The sequence below is a fragment of the Typopeltis vanoorti genome, chromosome 6 (genome assembly GCF_054136105.1).
Source record: "Typopeltis vanoorti isolate ZY-2024b chromosome 6, IOZ_Tvanoo_1.0, whole genome shotgun sequence".
NCBI lineage: Eukaryota > Metazoa > Arthropoda > Arachnida > Uropygi > Thelyphonidae > Typopeltis > Typopeltis vanoorti.
In genome coordinates, this window is record NC_143554.1 from 22,210,519 (window position 1) to 22,229,727 (window position 19,209).

The 19,209-nt window shown below is 35.2% G+C and overlaps 1 protein-coding gene across 1 annotated transcript in view; it reads right to left on the minus strand.

Moving 5' to 3' along the window:
• Positions 1-19,209, minus strand: part of LOC150105334 (tyrosine decarboxylase-like) — a 311,867-nt gene that overhangs the window by 38,378 nt on the left and 254,280 nt on the right. The window contains exon 13 of the mRNA XM_090393931.1: positions 2,200-2,301. Coding sequence (XP_090250057.1) covers positions 2,200-2,301 — 102 coding nt within the window. The remainder of the gene's footprint in view (positions 1-2,199; positions 2,302-19,209) is intronic.

A 19,209-nucleotide genomic window follows, 5' to 3' on the forward strand; every position in this document is an offset into this window, starting at 1 on the left:
GATAATTCCAACAGAAATCTCAACTTATCTGGAAATTTGAGAGTGGTCAAAGCTAATACTGGGAGAAAATACTTTTCTGGGAGAAATAAGACAGAATTGGGTTTTACTAGCACTGAAATTGACAGGTTTATCTAAACCACATTGGAGGATGGCTTGGAGATCAGAATTGAGGGCAGTGGTAGTTGATGTTCTGTAAGTTGAGGCGAGTTGTGTAAAGTAAGGTTTATCAAAAGTGCAATGTGTGCAATGCCATCTACAAAACTGTGTATTGGTTGGAGGTCAACTGAAGTAGTAGTAGTGGTGTGCCACAGGGGTCAGTTTTGGGGCCATTGTTGTTCAATTTGTATGTTAATGATATTGGGTTGGGTTTATCTAGTGATATCCAGCTGTTTGCAGATGATGCAAAACTGGAGAGAGCAATGCATAGTCAGGCTGATGTTAATGCCTTACAAGAGGACTCGAATAGATTGCATGAATGGGCAGGTAAGTGGAACTGTCAGTTCAATGTTGCCAAGTGTCAAGTTTTGAGATTTGGTAAGCAACGATGGGATGCAAAATATACACTTGGTGGGGAAATTTTAACAGAAATAGAGGTTATATTTGAGAGATCTAGGAGTGATCGTGGACAAGGACCTGAAATTCAGGGGCCACATTGCACAAATTGTGAAGACATCGCATCGAATAATGTCAATGATGCAGAGAACCCTGACATGCAGAAATAAAGAGGTTATGATTCCATTGTATAAGGCCTTGATCAAGCCTCATGGATTATTGTGCACAGATTTGGTCTCTGGGTTTTCATGGTGATGAGGATATGTTGGAAAGGGTACAGAGAAGATTCACAAAGGTAGTCAGTGGTCTTTGGAATGTGGAGTACAAGGACAGATTGAGAGAATGTAAGTTGCAGAGCCTCGTGAATAGGAGGAAGAGGGGATATGATTGAGAAATAAAATGGTCAGGGGTTGTTATCAGGTAAACATGGAAGAGATTTTTCATAGAATGGGAGAGGGGGAGTAGAACAAGAGGCCATTGCTGGAAACTGTATAAGGAGAGTGTGAGCAAAGGAGAGAGAAGTAGGTTCTTTGCATGGAGGGTGGTTGGTGAGTGAAATGCATTGCCTGAGTGTGTTGTGGATGTGGATACATTGAATCAGTTTAAGACACAGTTGGATGAGCATTGTATGCAATAGTGACTACCTCCCATGATGAGTCTGACTCCATGGAGGTCAGGTGTTGATGATAATAATAATATATTAAGTAAAATAATTTGGACTCATCAGCATGTATTTTAGCATTACAAACATGAGAATATCTAGCAAGCAATTATTATTATTAATATCTGACCTCCATAGAGTCAGACTCATTGGGAGAGGTGCACACTATGCACACAATGCTCATCCAACCGTGCCTTAAACATTCAATGTTTACATTCCCAACACATAGGCAATGCATTCCACTCGCCAACCACTTTCCATGCAAAGATCATGCCCTCCTTATACAGTTTCCAGTGATGGCCTCTTGTTCTACTCCCTCCCTCCCCTTCTCATTCTATGAAAAATCTCTTCCATGTCAAACTGATAAACACCCCTAAGTAGCTTATATGTCTCAATCATTATCGCATTAAAAAAGTGATTAATAAGAATCCAGAGGATCCAGTCTCACTCAATCTTGAAAAATTAGTTATGAGAAACTATGCTGACTTTTACAGTGGAGAAAAGCATTCATAATTACAGCTTAAATATGTTTACAATTATTAGGTCCCATCTACAAGTGACATCTGACCTCTGTATAAGCACAGCTTTTACAATGTTGTTTGGTACTAGATTTTCATTCATAATTGAATGACTACAATTTCCACCTCTAGATATAAACAAGTACATTGAAAGAAAAGAAAAAAATTTTAAAATTGAATAATCTCTGAACATCCTGCCACCAACCAGAATAAAGGCAAGGATTACTATCAAATTATAAACTAAGGCCAAGTACTCAAAAATTCAAGAATTCCTGTATTTGTGATCAAGTACTTAGGAATTTGTTTAAAAGAGATTTCATTCCTATATGTACCAGCATAAACATTTAGATTCCATTAGAACTTTCCAATTTTCTGCTGAATATATATTTTTTTAATAATGTGGCAGTTATATTTGTTATTTATTCAGTTTAAACATTACAGAGTCAGTATTATAAGTTACACACATACCTTCAGACGAAAACATACTAATCCTAAGTGAACTTGATTCATCACCTCGAAACGATCATCTTTACAGACAAGATTCTCAAATTTCTTGGCCAAACGAACATGCTAATAAATAATGAAAAATGGAAGAAACATTTTGCTATCTTCATAATACTGCAATAAATACATTCTGAATGGTAGATATATAGCTACGTTACAAAATAAATAAATAAATAATAATTATGGTCAAACATTTCAACACTCCTCACACAACTTTTAAAGTATCACAAAGACAACAGTATTTTACTTTATTATCATTATGAAAATTATTCCAATGTAAGCCCCTTTTGCTTTCAATCATAAAAGACATGTTTCTACCATATCAGCTGTCTCTTATCAACTAATTTTTATAACACACAAAACTCCATTCTATCCTCATAGAAAGCATTTCACAAAGCTGAAACCATCATCTTCTTCAGGATCGTCTTCAACCTTAGAGTGGAAAGTGCAAAATAGTCCCATTGCACAAAGGGGACTCCACATGGCAAATTATAGGCCATCCAGTATCTCAGGAGTGGAAGTTAAGGTATTGGAAAGTTGACAAAACAGAACTTGAGGCTGGCTGAATAGGTATATAAAACTCCATAGTGGGTGAATGATTTTTGTGAAGGGCAGGTCTTGCCTTGTAATCTGCTTACCTTTTATAATAAAGTGATAGATGATTTAGATTAAGGAAATGGATAATTAGTGACACTGCTGAACTTTGCAAAGGCATTTGACAGGTTTCCAAATGAAATTCTGTTAAATAAATTGGAGCAAATGGGGATGGATATGAAACTAGTGAATTTGGATAAGAAGGTAGCTGATGGAGAGCCTTCAAAGATGTCAGATACAGGGAAAAGTGAATCCAAAGAAGACAGGTCAGGTAACTAGTGTACCACAGAACTCAGTACTTGGTCAAGCTGTTGTTTCAATTTAATACATCAATGATATAGGAACGACAATGAAATAATGAGAAATATTTAGCTGAAATATGATGAAAAGTGAGGATGAGTGATAGTCAATGAGGATGCAGGAAGACTTAAATAGACTGGCGAAATGGCAAGGGATAATGTCTGCCAAATTAACATAGGTAAGTAGATGGTTATGCACTTTGATATGCAGAGATCACAAGCTATGTACTATATTGATGGAAATGAACTACAGGAAATAGTACAAAAGAGTACAAAAACCTATCCTAGTGCAGATATTGCTTCTGATCATAACCTACTGGTGGCAGAGTTACAACTTAGACTGAAAGCTATGCTTAAGAAACATCAACAAAAAAGGTTTGATTTGGGAAAATTAAAAAACACAGAGATAAGAAGCAAATTGAGTCAAGATCTGAATCAAGAGCTAGCATTTATCAAGAATGATGACATGAGGGTTGATGAATCGTGGGACAAATTGAAATCTGTCTTCATAGAGAAATGTACCAATACCTTATGTCCTAATAGAGCAGTAAAAAAGAAAGATTAGATGACTGATGAAATTCTCTCTCTCATGGATCAACGCAGATCATATAAAAATCATAATCCAACAAAATATACAGAGGTTCAGAAAATTATTAAACACAAGATCAAAAAAAGCAAAAGAAATCTGGATGAATGAAAAATGTAAAGAAATAGAAATTCTACATGAAAAACATAACAATTTTAATCGACACAAAAAGATGAAAGAGACCTCAGGTATATATAAGAAAAAACAATTCTGTATCCTTCGAAACAAAAAGGGAGAAATTATATCCAAAAAGGATGACAAAATACAAGAATGGGTGAAATATATAGAAAAACTCTTTACTGATAACAGAGAACCCAGAAAATACTTATGAACATATGGAAGGTCCATGCATTCTAGGACCTTCCATATGTTCCAGCAGAAATAGTAAAGTTATTAGAAGGTGACAACATTAACATATTAGTAAAGCCATTTAATAAGATCTACGATACAGGCATAATCCCTCAAGACTGGTTACAGTCGACCTTTATCATGCTACCTAAAAAGTAAATGCGAAAACTTGTAATGACTATAGAATGATCAGCCTAATGAGTCACATTCTCAAAATGTTTCTGAAAATAATTCAAAAAAGAATATACAGAAAATGTGAAGACACTATCAGTGATACCCAATTCGGCTTGGGAACAAGAGAGGCCCTTTTCTGTTCTCAGAACTTATTTCAAAAATATTGACCAAAACAAGGTAACATTCATTTGCTTCATTGACTTCAAGAAAGCATTTGACAAAGTCCAACATGCTAAAATGATTGTACTATTAAAAAGAATTGGATTAGATGGTAAAGACATCAGGATCATTGAAAACTTATATTGGAACCAAAAGGCATCTGTTCAAGTTGATGGCATTATTACAGACTCCATTAACATCAAACGAGGAGTAAGGCAAGGATGTGTGCTGTCACCTCTTCTTTTTAAGATCTACTCAGAAGCCATATTTCAAAAAGTCTTGGAAGAAGAAAGGAAGGGATTAGTGTAAATGGTGAAATCATCAGTAACATCCGATATGCCGATGATACAGCTCTTCTGGCTGACAATATTCAGGATCTTCAAAATCTTTTGGAACTAATAAATGCAGAGAGTGAAAAAATGGGATTAAAATTAAATATCACCAAAACTAAATTCATGGTCATAAGTAAGAAACCAATTCTTAATTTAGCACTTTCTTTAAATAGGAAACAAATAGAAAGAGTGGCAAAGTTTAAATATCTCGGATGCTGGTTAAATGAAGATTGCAATCCAGAAATGGAAATAAAAGTTAGAATTGAAATGGCAAGAAAAAATTTTCTCTTGATGAAATCAACACTGTGTAACCGCAGTTTAAACTTAGAACTTAGAGTACGCATGGTTAAATTCTATGCATGGTCTGTACTGCTGTACGGCACAGAAACTTGGACCTTGAAGACAACATCAATAAAGACTTGAAGCCTTTGAGATGTGGTTATACAGACGAATGTTAAAAATCCCATGGACAGCAAAAACGTCCAATCAGGAAGTACTGGAACAAATGGGGAAAATCACGTGAACTTTTAAATACCATAAAAAGAAGGAAAACTGCATATCTTGGTCACCTACTTCGTAATGAAAAATATAAGATACTTCAATTGATTATAAAAGGGAAGATAAATGGAGAAGATGAAGAAAATCTTGGCTGGCAGATATCACAGTGGACTGGTATGAACTCTGAGAGACTGTTCAGAATCGCTCAAAATTTGCCAAGGTGGTCGCCGACCTCCGATAGGAGATGGCACTCAAAGAAGAAGCTTTAATATGATCACATCTGAGCTATGTGTAGATCTAATGCTGGATTCCATGGAGATGAAGTCATGGAGAATCAAGAGGCAAGTGACCAAGATTGTGGCAGGACTGTGGAATACTATGAGGATGGACTGAAGTTTTGTAGGCTTCAAAGGCCAGACAAGACAGAAATATAAATTTTCAAAGGGATTTAATAAGATTGATACAAAAAACATTTTTCAGGATGGGAATAAACAAGGAGGCAATTGTAGGAATTGTTCAAGAGTGTGATAAGCTATGGTATTAGGACTAGATTTCTTGCTTGGAGGGTAAACTACATTTCTTCGTTGGCACTTCATTGATGGAGTTCAATGAGAGGTATAATAAATTACTGCATGTGCAATGGTTAGAATGGACTCCTGTAATGAGTGACTCCATGAAGATATCCAAGAAAATCTCCAAGAAACTTAAGGAATAAATCTGATTACAGTAGCCTAGCTTTGGTAACAAAGCCTTATAAAGAGCAATAAAAACATGCTTTTCTTTCTTGGGTTCTTTTCAGTATATGTATCATCTTAAGTGATACATTATCCATTTGTGCAGCATGGACTCTGTGCTTCAACTTCTATCTACTAATGCCATCAAATCCCTGGTCTCAAATTTTTGTCATCTGTTTCATCAATATAATAGCTTGTTATATTTTAAGCCTGAGATACATGTTTACATTTTGCCACATTGAAATAACAACTATTATCTCACCACGTATTTATTCAAATCATCCTTTGCCATTGCTCTACTCAATTCACTTTATCAAAAAATAACTGGATATTAACCTTCAAAATTATTCCCACTAATGAAGTACAAATTAAATAGTAGTGGACTAAATAAAGAGTTCTGCAAAATACCATCATCCCCCTGCTTTCTGATTCACCATATGCTGTCTTCTGATGCCTTGAGAATGTATTCAGTCACCTTATGTCACAGCCTTATATTTTTATTACTGTTTTTTTTTAACAGATTTCTTTGTATGGTATATAATACTAGCTGCATAACTTGATGTTACCTGTGAATAAAGTAGAGGTAAAAATGAGTGAAGCATACAAGGATCATGCTTGCAAAATTTCCAAAATCTTTTAAATGAACTATGCAAGGAATCATGCTTGGTAGCCTCAGCTTTCTTCATTTAGATTTTTTTTTCTATACATCTCCCTCCTATTAAAAATCACATGCACCACCAGTTCTCCTGCACATTGAGAGGGAATATAAAGAAAAAGATGATCAGCATGCTCATGAGCAATATAGAATGCAGGCAAGAAAGGCAACTGGTATGATATGGAAGGCAATCTACCAGAATACAAAAGAAACTTAGCAGGCTAACTTAAATCCAAAAGATTTTTTTTGCTCTGTAGCAAGTAAGAGAAAGAATAATGGAAAGGTAACTTTAATCAATGCAAATGACAAGTAATAGAAGCAAAAGAAATTGTTAATAAATCATTTTGCAAAGTGGATCAACTTTGCAAAGTGATCCATTTTGCAAACACATCACATCAGCAAATGAAAAGATTTTTCATTTGCTGATGTGAGAAATGAGACTGATGAACTGGATTTGCTCAACATATTGAAAAACATCAATCTGAATACAGCAATATAGATAAGGAAAATGACTATGGCATGATACAGCTGACATTTGAAAAGGCATTTGACAGAAAACTTCATGAAAAAAACTATTGCAAAAGTTGGAGCAAATGGGAATGGATATGAAGCTAATGGCATGGATTGAGAGGGGGAGGGGAAGGTGCTGAAAGACAAACACCAGAGAGTAGTATATGGTGGAGTGGAATCTAGAAGAATGAGAGCGATTAGTGGAATACCTTGGGGTTCTGTACTGGGGCCAGTACACTTTAATTTTTTATATCAATGATATAGGGAAAGATTTAAGGGAAGGGCGATATGTTTGCTGATGATGCAAAATTGGGACTGATAAAAGTAATGTAGATATCCTGCAGGATGATTAAATGAATTGATATTGTAGGCAAAGGATAATGATTGTCAATTTAATGTTGCAAAATATTAGATTATGCACTTCTGGTTGAAAAGGTTGCATATTGTGCATCACACCGATGGTATCGAATTATAGGAAATTGAGGCTAGGCATTTGTGGAGGGTGGAGACAATAGTGAAAAGAGCTGAAGTTAAGAGGGCATATTGAAAAAGTTATCAAAATAGCTTCAAAGGATTACTTGGATGTTGAACTCATTGACAAGTAAAGATGACCAGATTAGTATACCTCTTTATAAAAGCTACGATTGGTCACATCTTGAGTGTGCACAGATTTAGTCAACTGGGTTTCTTGGGAGATCATAAGGTAGTGGAAAGATCCAGAGAAAAGTGATAGGTCTGTGGAATGCTCCCAATGAGAGCAGATTAAAGATTGGTTGCAGAGTCCAGTTAATAGGTGGAAAAGAGGCAATATGACAAACTTAAAAGTTATACAAAGGTTCTATAAGATATACCCAAAACAATGTCAATACATGAGAGAGAGAGAGAGAAAACAAGGTCACCAAGAAGTTGTGTAAAAGTGTGGTCAGTAAGGGTGTTAAGAGCAGAGTAGAATTTTTGCTTGTGAATGGTGAATGAGTAGAATTGATTGCCAGAGATAGCTACAAGTGCTCTGGTAGTGAATGAGTTGAAGAAATATAAGTATTATGTGAATAATGGTTCGTGCAAATCTCCCATGACGAGTCTTCTGACTTCATGGAGATACCCTTATAATAATTGTTCATTAACGTACATAGAAACATCAATTCACCACAAGGGATGAGTAGCTTCTTCAGGGTAAATAAACAAAGATGAGAGTAACACAAATAATTGTAAAAAAACTGAAAGACACCATTAAAGTCAACTCTCTCATTTCTCAAGCCACTATTCCCAAATGAGATCATTTCTCCTACATTCCACCTATGAAAGTCTAGTTTCTCTATGCCAACAAACTCGCTTGTGTCCAGAAAACAATCTCTCGAAATGCCTGTGCTCTTCTGATTTCAAATGTAATCCATCTCTTGCATACAACTTGCTTCTATCCCCAAAACATACTTCATGCATCCACTTATTCCAGACCTCTTTTCTTACACATTCTTGCTAATTTCCATTTCATTATTGCTGCTCTTTAAAATCACTGATCACTTTAATATCACTGATCTCTAAAATCAACCTCAAATTTCATGCTAAATGAATCACACTACCTCTCAAGGTAGTATGATTATTACTACCATCTCCTACATTTCACCACTCTTCACTGTCACACTCTGTCATTCTACCAGGCAAGCACTACTCTGGCACTCTACTCTGCACATTCCAAATCATCCAATCTTTGTAATTATTATTATTATTTGTCACCTCCAGGGAGTCCAAAGACGCATTGAGGGAGGGCATCTACTGTACACTTTGTCTCCACTGCTTCACAATCCACCAACTGACCACAAATACACCATTGCCATCTATCGCCAACCACCACCACCACTGGTATTTCCACGAGCAATCACAAACATCCATGCCCACGGCGGGATTCGAACCCACAGCCTTTTGGCTGGGGAGCGGAGTGTTATGTATCTTCATACATAACACTCCGAACAGATTCATTCATCCTTCTCTCACTGACATCCTCAACTCTTACAGCTTACAATCTCTCTCTCTCTATCCCTTGCTTCTACATGTTGACTTCCTGCAATTTCCTCTCTTTCACTTCTCTCCCATTTTCTTGCCTTCCTCTTTCCCACTCTGATGCCTTGCTTCTACAATCTCTCACCTTTCTGCAATTTCTAATCTTCCCATCTCTCCCATGCTGTCCTCTTACACCTACTCTTGTTCTTCTCACACTGGTCAACCGCTCCATCCTCCTAATATCTTCATTCACCCTCCTTGACTCAGTCTTCATTTCTCCCATTTCCTTTCTCAGCAGTTCTATCTCTCTCTCCAGACATCACACTTTCAATTCACATTAATGGCCATCAGATAAACCATCTCCATCTGCTACACTAGTTATTTATTCACATGTGACATCATTTTGATATCACATGTGAGTGTGACATCAAAATGGTCACTCCCATATTTCATTGGGTTTTGGGAGTGAAGCCTTCTAATGGAAGAAGTGGAAGGGTTGCAGAATCCCTTTCCCAAGGCTAAATCCATATGTATGTCTTTAATATTCTCTTCACCCTCCAAGCACACTACTGGTATCCACAAATTGAATTTCATCCATTTCCAGAGACTATCTCTGCTGCCACTAAGTCCTGATATCAAGATACTTATATCTCTCACTGCTTATATTTCATGCATACATACATATTTATTCTGCGTTACTTCAATCACAGTGTCTCTTCTGGGCCACTGATGAGATCTCCATAAAGATCTAAACTGGTCAGAGTAGTGGTCCCTTCCCACAATGCAGAGCTTTATACAGGCTACAAAAAAGGATGCGTATTTTGAATTATGGAATGTTATGTTCCATCGAATCATTTTCGACTCCTAGTGATCCCACAAACATACACTCTCCATTCAGATCTGTCCTTGACCATGTCTTTCAGAATTTCCAAGTGCACTCCAGTTGCTTCTTTAACTCCATCCACCCATCTAATTCTTGGTCTTCCTCTTCTCCTGCTTCCATCAACTTTAGCAAGCATCATCATCATCTTCAGACTGTCATTTCCTCGCATAATATGTCCAAAGTATGACAATTTTTGCTTGATGATCATAGCTTCCAGGGAGCAATCTGGCTTTATTCTGTCTATCACTGATTTATTGGTTTGCTTTGTAGTCCATGGTATTCTTAGTAAGAATCTCCAAACCCATAATTCAAATGCATCTATTGTCCTTCTTTCACATGCATACAGTACCACAGGGAATACCATTGCTTTCACGATTCTGATTTTTGTTGCGAGGCTAATATCTTTAAAGATCTTGCTTAAATTTGTCATTGCTTTCTTTCCAAGTAATAATCTTCTAACTTCTTCAGTACAATAACCATCTTTATCAATTTGAGATCCTAGGAGCACAAAATTGTTAACTGCCTCCATTTTCTCCCCATCTACTTCAAAATCATTAAGTTCACATGTTGCCATAACTTTTGTCTTTTTGAGGTTAAGTTTAAGACCATATTTAGCACTTTCTTCTTTAACTTTCATAATGAGTTCCTCCAAATCTTCTATGCATTCTGCTAGAAAGGTGGTATCATCTGCATGCATCAAAATTATTAATATTTTTCCCACAAATTTTAATTCCAATTGAAAATTCCTCCAGCCCTTCCATTCTTAAAATGTATTCGCTGTACAAGTTAAACAGGTACAGAGATAAAATACATCCTTGTCGTACCCCTTTACCTATTGTGAAATACTCAGTTTCTCCAAGATCCGTTTGGACAGTAGCTTCTTGTTCATAATAAAGATTCCTCAGAAGGATAATGAAATGCTCTGGGACTCCCATTGTTCTTAACACATTCCACAGTTTCACATGATCTACAGAGTCAAGAGCCTTGCTATAGTCAAGGAAACAAAGGCATTATGGAATACTGGCAATTAATGTAAATTCATTAACCTCTATATACAAGTAGCTTAGTCATGAAGATACTTCATTTGCAAACTTGGATAAAAATATCACTTCTATAACAAGAATATCACTTCTATGCGAGGTTTAATTTAACTGAATTCTTAGCTCTGGGGAGGTGCCAGTGAAGTGTAAAAAGGGAAAACCAATTCTGTTGAATGAAGGGTCCTCAAGACAGAGAAGACAAATTAAACAAATTATAGATTAATCAGTATCTCCAGAGTAATTGCAAAGGTATTGGAGAAGTTGGTAAAAGATTGAATTCATAAATGGGTGGAGAGAAATGATATTTATGGGGAACAGCATGCTTTTGCAAAGGGTCTTGCCCTCAGTAATTGGCTTGCTTTTATAGTGCTCATGTCCAGTAATAGGACTAGTGGCTTGTTATAGTGTCTCAAGTTCTCTTGGCTGGTCTTCCTGGCAGTCTTCTCCTACCTCTAGGGATGGATTGAAGAATCTGTCGAGGTATCTTGGTCTTGTCCATTCTGTTTACATGCTGTAATCAGATATAAACTGTAAGATGCTGGGTTGAGTCCCCTACATGCAAATCTTTGCCATCTGGAGCTTGATAATTGTGACCTTTCATTCAAAGACTGTAGCCAAGTTCTTTTTGGTATACCTCTTACTTGTTTTCTTCCAATGATTCCATTCAAGACTATATTTGGTAATCTTTGAAAGAACATACTCTGGAGGTGTCCATCTTAATTACCATTTAAGAATTATAGCTATGATATTTTCACTAGTTTAATTCATGTTTGACTTGCTCATTTGTTTTGTATTCTGACCAGTGAGTCTTATTTTTCTTAAACACATTTCATTTCGAATGCCCTAGTTTTCAGTATTTCTTTCTGATGGAAAGTACAAATATTGGCTCCATATGTTGCTGTAGGTATAATAATGGTTTTATAGAGTGAGTTTTAGTTTGATGCTTTTTGAAGTGCTGTTATTTTTCCATATTTTGTTTAACTGATTCATAGCAGACCATCCTTTATCAAGTCTGTATGTTTACCAACATCTGATACACCTCTGTTTCTTTCACTTCCAATTCTCCTAATACTTGCCTCTCTTCTATATATATTGTACCAGATAATTTATACTAGTATGAAATACATTGATAAAGTGCTCATTCAATAATTCCATTATATCCTTTGCAGCTGTTAATCTGCTACCATGACTATCCACTAATGTTAGCCTACCATAATTATTCTTCCTCTTGCTTGCCACATAGCAGAAAAATTCCCTCGAATTAACGTTAGCCTAATCAGTCAATTTCCTCTCATACTGCACCTTTGCTTTCTTTACCATGCACCTTATACTCTTCATGGATCTGATCACCACTGTCTTGTACCTCCTCCATAACATTTTCTTTTCCAGCACAGCTTGATTGATTTCGCTGTTCATCCATTTCCACCAATGTAGGCAGTCATACATTGACTGTCAGATACTGCCTTATGAGTTTCCATGCATTGTCAACATCTTTTCTGCTGAGCTCATCTATCCGATGTACTGATGCTAACTGACTACAGAGCTTCCTATATTCACCTGCTTTATACTTCCATATGTACCCATTTTTTTGGCAGACCTTTTCTTGTTTCATCACTTCCCAAACAAGTACCTCATGATCACTCTCACCAACTGGCAGCAATGTCAACACCTCATTGACAACTACATCTTGTGAAGTTATCACCAAATCTAAAACATCAAAGTCTCTAGTTGCTTATTGAACGACAATTTACCAAAAAGCAATTTATCAAAAAAAAATAAATAAATAAAAACAATTAATCAAAAGGCAGTTCCTCAAAAAACAATTTATCAATCAGCAGTTAATCGAACTACAAATCATTGAATGAACGGTGCACCGAAAAATGAATTATCAGGCATGTGCAGTGTATTTATCCAAAATAATTGCAGTTTATATTGGATTAACTCATGGTGCTGTTGAAGCTTAGCATGTTATTCACTTATACAGTGCTTGGAGAGAGGTCAACAGACACAATAGTGGAACAAACAGCCATGGTGCCCACCTTAAGATGTAGGACCCCCTTTTTACTGCAATGATTGCAGCAATCCTATAGGGCATAGTTTCAACAAGCCTAAAGGTGACAATATGCACATACCATAGGAAACTAATATGGAAAATAAATTATTGTGAAAAACAGCAACCTTTTATTTTGTAGTACTTCGCAATTGTTCCCAAAACATTGTGTTCATGAAATTCACGAGGGATTATCATCATGGCATGTTTACCAAATTTATCTTTCTATCCTTTACATCTGAATATCAGCATTTTGCAAATTGCAGTGCAATGCATTAATAATGATCAATCTGGGTGGTTCGTTCACTGGCAACAGTATATCGACATGGATATGCATGGACATCGCATGGAATCCTTACATTCCTAATTAAAAGCACCTATTACTACTATTAACTGTTATTATTATCATTAGTAGTAGTAACAATAATCATGAGTAATGTTATTCCTCCTCATTCTCCTCTCCCCTCAACCTAATGATTGGTGAGATAGCAATGCAACTTTGGTAGAGAATAATTATAGAGCATGGTTTCCTATTGTCTTTCTTGTCCAAATTGTTTGTAGATGTCCATGTTCATTGGAGTGATTTGCCTGCTTCCCAGAGGAAAAACCCTGTCATCTCTATATTAGGCCTGCTAACTCACCTTCAGTTGAAGAGGACTGATAAAAATTATTTGCATCGTAGATGGGATTTGCATCTAGGTCTTTCTAATTAAAGGGCTTCATGCCTACCAAACTACAGAAGCTCCATTATTATTATTACTAATAATATTATGTCACAACAGTACAGCAATTATTTATGGAATGAATTTTTTTCAGGGCTACAAAGGAACAATGTATTGAAATTATATATTATAATAACTCTCTGATTTAGTGGAAGTTGTCTGTACAAGAAATGGCCTGCGCCGTTCAGTTTTAGTTCCAACTAGATTATTTTTATTATATAACATTTTCATAAAGCACTTTCAAAAAGATAATTCAGCTCTGGCTGGATGAAATTGAATGAAATTTTATAGTTGAGATATATATTAAATTTTTTTGGTTTTAATTTCAATTTGACTATTGTGAAAAATTAGGTAGAATGAATTTTATTGTATAGAGATAAATAACTGTCTACATACAATGAAGCGGTATCTACACTAACATAATAATGCTCTGAAATGCAACAAAATTATTACATTTCAATGGCCAGTTACATATGTTGTCTGTATCTTGGGTAACATTCTATAACAATAGTTGGCAAAATAATTACTCTTTTGATGAATTATGAAAGAATCCATCGAAAAATTATTGGCGAATTGTTTTTTTTTTTTTTTATCAATTGCATTTTTGACGAATTGTCATGTGATGCACTGTCATTCGATGAATTGCCTTTTCAATGAATTGTTGTTCACTAAATTGTTTATTAGGCTAATTGCTTTTACAATGAATTGTCGTTCAGTTAACTGTCTTTTGATTAACTGTTTTTGGTGAATTTTCATGGAACCTTCAAACTTAGATTTTTTTTGTGGTTGCTGCTGAGAGCCATGGTGTGGATAAATGCAAAGCTAGAGTTTATCTTGAGCCACTTTTGATACTTCCCCCCTCCCCCCTTTCCTCTTCCTGGACCGCATTTGCACTTTTTGGAAAACTAAGGCTAAGATAGTGGTTGTGAATTTTTGAGTAGAAGGGAATGAAGGTTTTCATTCAAGAAATCTCAGCATTTCTCAGAGGAACAGGAAAAGAAGCAAATCTTAGTTGTGAAAATTGAACTCCTCAAGGAAAGTTACTTCACTATTTTGGTATTGGACTGTAGATAATCAAGTTTCAGAGACAGAGATAAGCTTAGTTATCAGAACAAAGCACAAATTCTGATCCAAAACAAATCAGAAGAGATTCTAGGTTAGGTCTTTGTGAAGGGAATGAAGGGAATGTAGAAAGAATTCAGAAATAATCATGCAGAATGTAGTTAAGATAACATACTTGAAAATGGCAGTGTAAGGCCACTATTCAGATTCTATTTAAAACAACACATGTAATGTGTATTATCTATTGATAGGTTACAGGTTTAATGTTGGTGAAATAGATATAGAATATTTGTTTCCTCACCCTCGTGATGGATTTTTTTTTCTGATATACAGTTCTACTGTGATGAAAAAAAAGAGCATCAGCATGGAGGTCAGAGCCTAAAGAACATGTATACACAAAGAGAATACTGAATTTCTTAAATGTACATTGACTCCCACCTACTGCTACAATCTGATTTTCTCCAGTCACAGCATGGCAGAAGGATGATATACCAGATTAGACTTCTTAAGAGCAAAATAATTATATATTTAATGCTTCTGAATTTTTTATTGTTTAGAATGAGTGGCTAAAATCATCTAATTCAAGAGTTATTCTGTAACAGTTCTTGAATTATTATTGTATTGTTGTGAGTTTGATGCACTTGAAGTAGTTCAAAACATCAACAAAATAATCATGTGACGATTACTGCACATGACTGGTTCAAACGGTTGAGGCGGTGACATTACTTTCAAAGAACAATTTCTTCCCACCTTTTTCACTGATTCCAAGATAGTGTATCATGTCAAAGTCAATGCAACCAGAGCACCTATGGCATGTAAGTTCAACTTAACACTCCAAGGAAAATTATGCATCTTTGCTATTAATCAGAAGAAACACACGTATAAACCACAGTGAAAATTATTTAATTGTAAATATTTCATCCTTGTATTTCTTCATAATTGTATTGTATTTCTTCATAATTTTAGAAAGACGTTCTGAGATGCCTTTAATGTAAGGTATGGGAATCCTATGCACTTCTTCCTGTCTGGTTTGATGTATGCAGATGTGACTGATGATTTTTTGAGTTGTTTTGGGATTACATCCATTTAAGATGGCTGTATTTTTGATAACTTCTAATTCCTGGTTTAAAGATTCTTCAGAGGAGCAGAATTTGTGTGCTCTGGCAACTAGTGATTTAATAATGCCAGATTTCTGAGATGGATGATGAGCAGAAGAATTGTGAATGTAGCGACCTGAGAATGTAGGCTTGTGAAAGACGGAAGTGGCGATGGAACCGTCTTCTTTTCTTTTGATGTGTAAATCCAAAAAAGAGATACCCTGTGGAGATTCTTTTTCTAACGTAAAGTTGATGCGATGATGAAGAAGGTTAATTTTATCTAGAAACAGTTGTAATTCAGGTTCGGGATGATTCACAATTCTTCTGCTCATCATCCATCTCAGTTAACATAAGGATTCCCATACCTTACGTTAAAGGCATCTCAGAACGTCTTTCTAAAATTATGAAGAAATACAATTTTGCCACTACTTACAAACCTATCAAACAAATTTACAACTTATTACCTTCTAAGGACAAATTCTCACCCTTGATGTTACCTGGTGTTTATGAGATTCCATGCTCATGCAAATCATCTTACTTTGGACAGACAGGTAGGTCTGTTCAGAAACGCATCTCGGAACATCAAGACCACATTCGTCTTCTTAAACCGCAGAAATCTGGCCTCTCTCAACACGGAATTGAAAATCCAAACCATAGGATCCACTGGGAAAAGGCTAAACTTTTACATAGATCTATATTTAAACATGAACGTTTATATAAAGAAAGTTCTGAAGCCCTACTACACAGACCAAACCTAAACCGCAACGACGTTCTTACTATTCCTAAAGTATGGGAAATTATCATACAAAACTGTGTTAAATAATTAACGTTTTTTTTTTTTTTTTTGTACTACTTTAGCACGTTATGCACGTTTTCATGAGATTCTTTTGTAATCATGCGCCCTAACTGTATGTTATTCCTAATTTTTGTTTAAATACTGTACTGATGATGTCCTAAGATACTTAGGATGAAATATTTACAATTAAATAATTTTCACTGTGGTTTATACGTGTGTTTCTTCTAATTATGAACACACCACAGGTTTCGTTATTTAAAAAAGCATCTTTGCTATCTTGATAGGAAAAAGATCATGTGTTTCAAGAGCACAGTAATGTTAATTTTGGTCTCAGAAGGGCAAGCCATCATTGCCACTATCTATTTCTCAATAACTAAAGCAATTGGATTATGCTCTGTTGGAAGTTTTTCCACTTGGTTATACTATAAATTAAAGATACCAAGAAGTTATATACTTGGATAAAGGATTAAATCAAGTATATAACTTCTTGGTATCTTTTATTTATAGTATAACCAAGTGGAAAAACTACCAACAACTCTCTAATCCAGAACATTTTTAATAATAAGGTGCGACACCTTCTGGCTACTCTTACATGAAAATATGACTTCTGCATTACTTCAACCTTAGTATCACCTTTGGGTCTGGCTATTTGGGTGGTGAGACCTCAAAGGTCGAAACCAGTCTGGGTAGCAACTCTTCCCATAATGCATAACATTATACATACCTGTAAGGATATGTGCTTTGCATTATGGGATACTAAGGCAAGTGATATGAAGTCATTAGCTTCTTTATGATATAATCACGTAATCACAAGAAAGATATTTATTTAACCAAATATTTCAGTCTGGAAATAGCAGACCATCGGCAGTGGTATTACAAGAACAGTTTAAAAAATACAAGCTAGAATACTAACAATAGATCGTTAAAATTAGAACACGGCGCATGATGTTATATCACTAAGTATGAAACGGAATATTTTGAAGTAGAAACATGATTGAATTTGCCATTAAAAAAAAAATTAATTAGTAATCTTGATTAGACTTTCCCAGATTTTTGATGTAGATATACAGTCATTACGATTCAGGTTGGAGCAAGGCATCCACGCTAATGAACAAACGTTCGAACCTATAACAGGATCTATATAAGAGGCGAGTCCTGGACCAAAAGATGCTGTGGTCAGTTTCAATCCCGTGTTGAGCCAATCCAGACTTTTCAGGTTTGTGGTATTTTTCAGGTTTGATATAGAATCTTTGTCCCAAAGATTCTATATTAAAACTAACCATAAGATCTGTAGGTTGTAATGAGACATTTTTTAATTTTTCTAAGAAATCTGAGGAGTTTTTTAAAAAAAGAATTAAAGTTGCCAATGTAAGATTTCAATAATTTAGCTAAGATTCTATATCAAAACTAACCATAAGATCTGTAGGTTGTAATGAGACATTTTTTTAATTTTTCTAAGAAATCTGAGGAGTTTTTTAAAAAAGAATTAGTTGCCAATGTAAGATTTCAATAATTTAGCTAGATATTTGGCTATACGGTAAGTAGGGGAATCAATACAATCTACTATTGGACGAAGAGGATAGTCAATCTTATGGATTTTTGGGAGGCCATAAAATCTAGGAGGTCTTGCAAAATGAGTTTTAAGTCTTTCAATTGTGTCTTTATCCAAACTGATGACTTCACCAAGGAGAGAATTTAATTTAAATTTAATTTTAATTTAATAATGATTATAATCCAACCAACAAACAACTAAAGAAATTAAATTCTCTCCTTGATGAAGTCATCAGTTTGGATAAAGACACAATTGAAAGACTTAAAACTCATTTTGCAAGACCTCCTAGATTTTGTGGCCTCCCAAAAATCCATAAGATTGACTATACTCTTCGTCCAATAGTAGATTGTATTGATTCTCCTACTTACCGTATAGCCAAATATCTAGCTAAATTATTGAAATCTTACATTGGCAACTAATTCTTTTTTTAAAAAACTCCTCAGATTTCTTAGAAAAATTAAAAAAATGTCTCATTACAACCTACAGATCTTATGGTTAGTTTTGATATAGAATCTTTGTATACCAATGTACCTCTCAAGGAAACTTTAAAATTACTTGCTGACATCTTTCCTCAAGATATTATAAAACTATTTGATTTCGTAATACATTCTGGATATTTCGTATGTCAAAATAAATTTTATAGCCAAGTAGAAGGAACGGCCATGGGAAGTCCTCTTTCTCTGGCTTTAGCCAACTTTTATTTAGAACATTTAGATAAAGTCCTCTTCGCATCTATTTTCCCTCGACCATCTTTTTGGGTAAGATATATAGATGACATATTTACTATTTGGCCTCACAGCAAAAACACTTCACCTTCCTTTTTAAACAGTATTAATTCTTTGCATCATTGCATAAAGTTCACTATGGAATTAGAAGAAAACAACC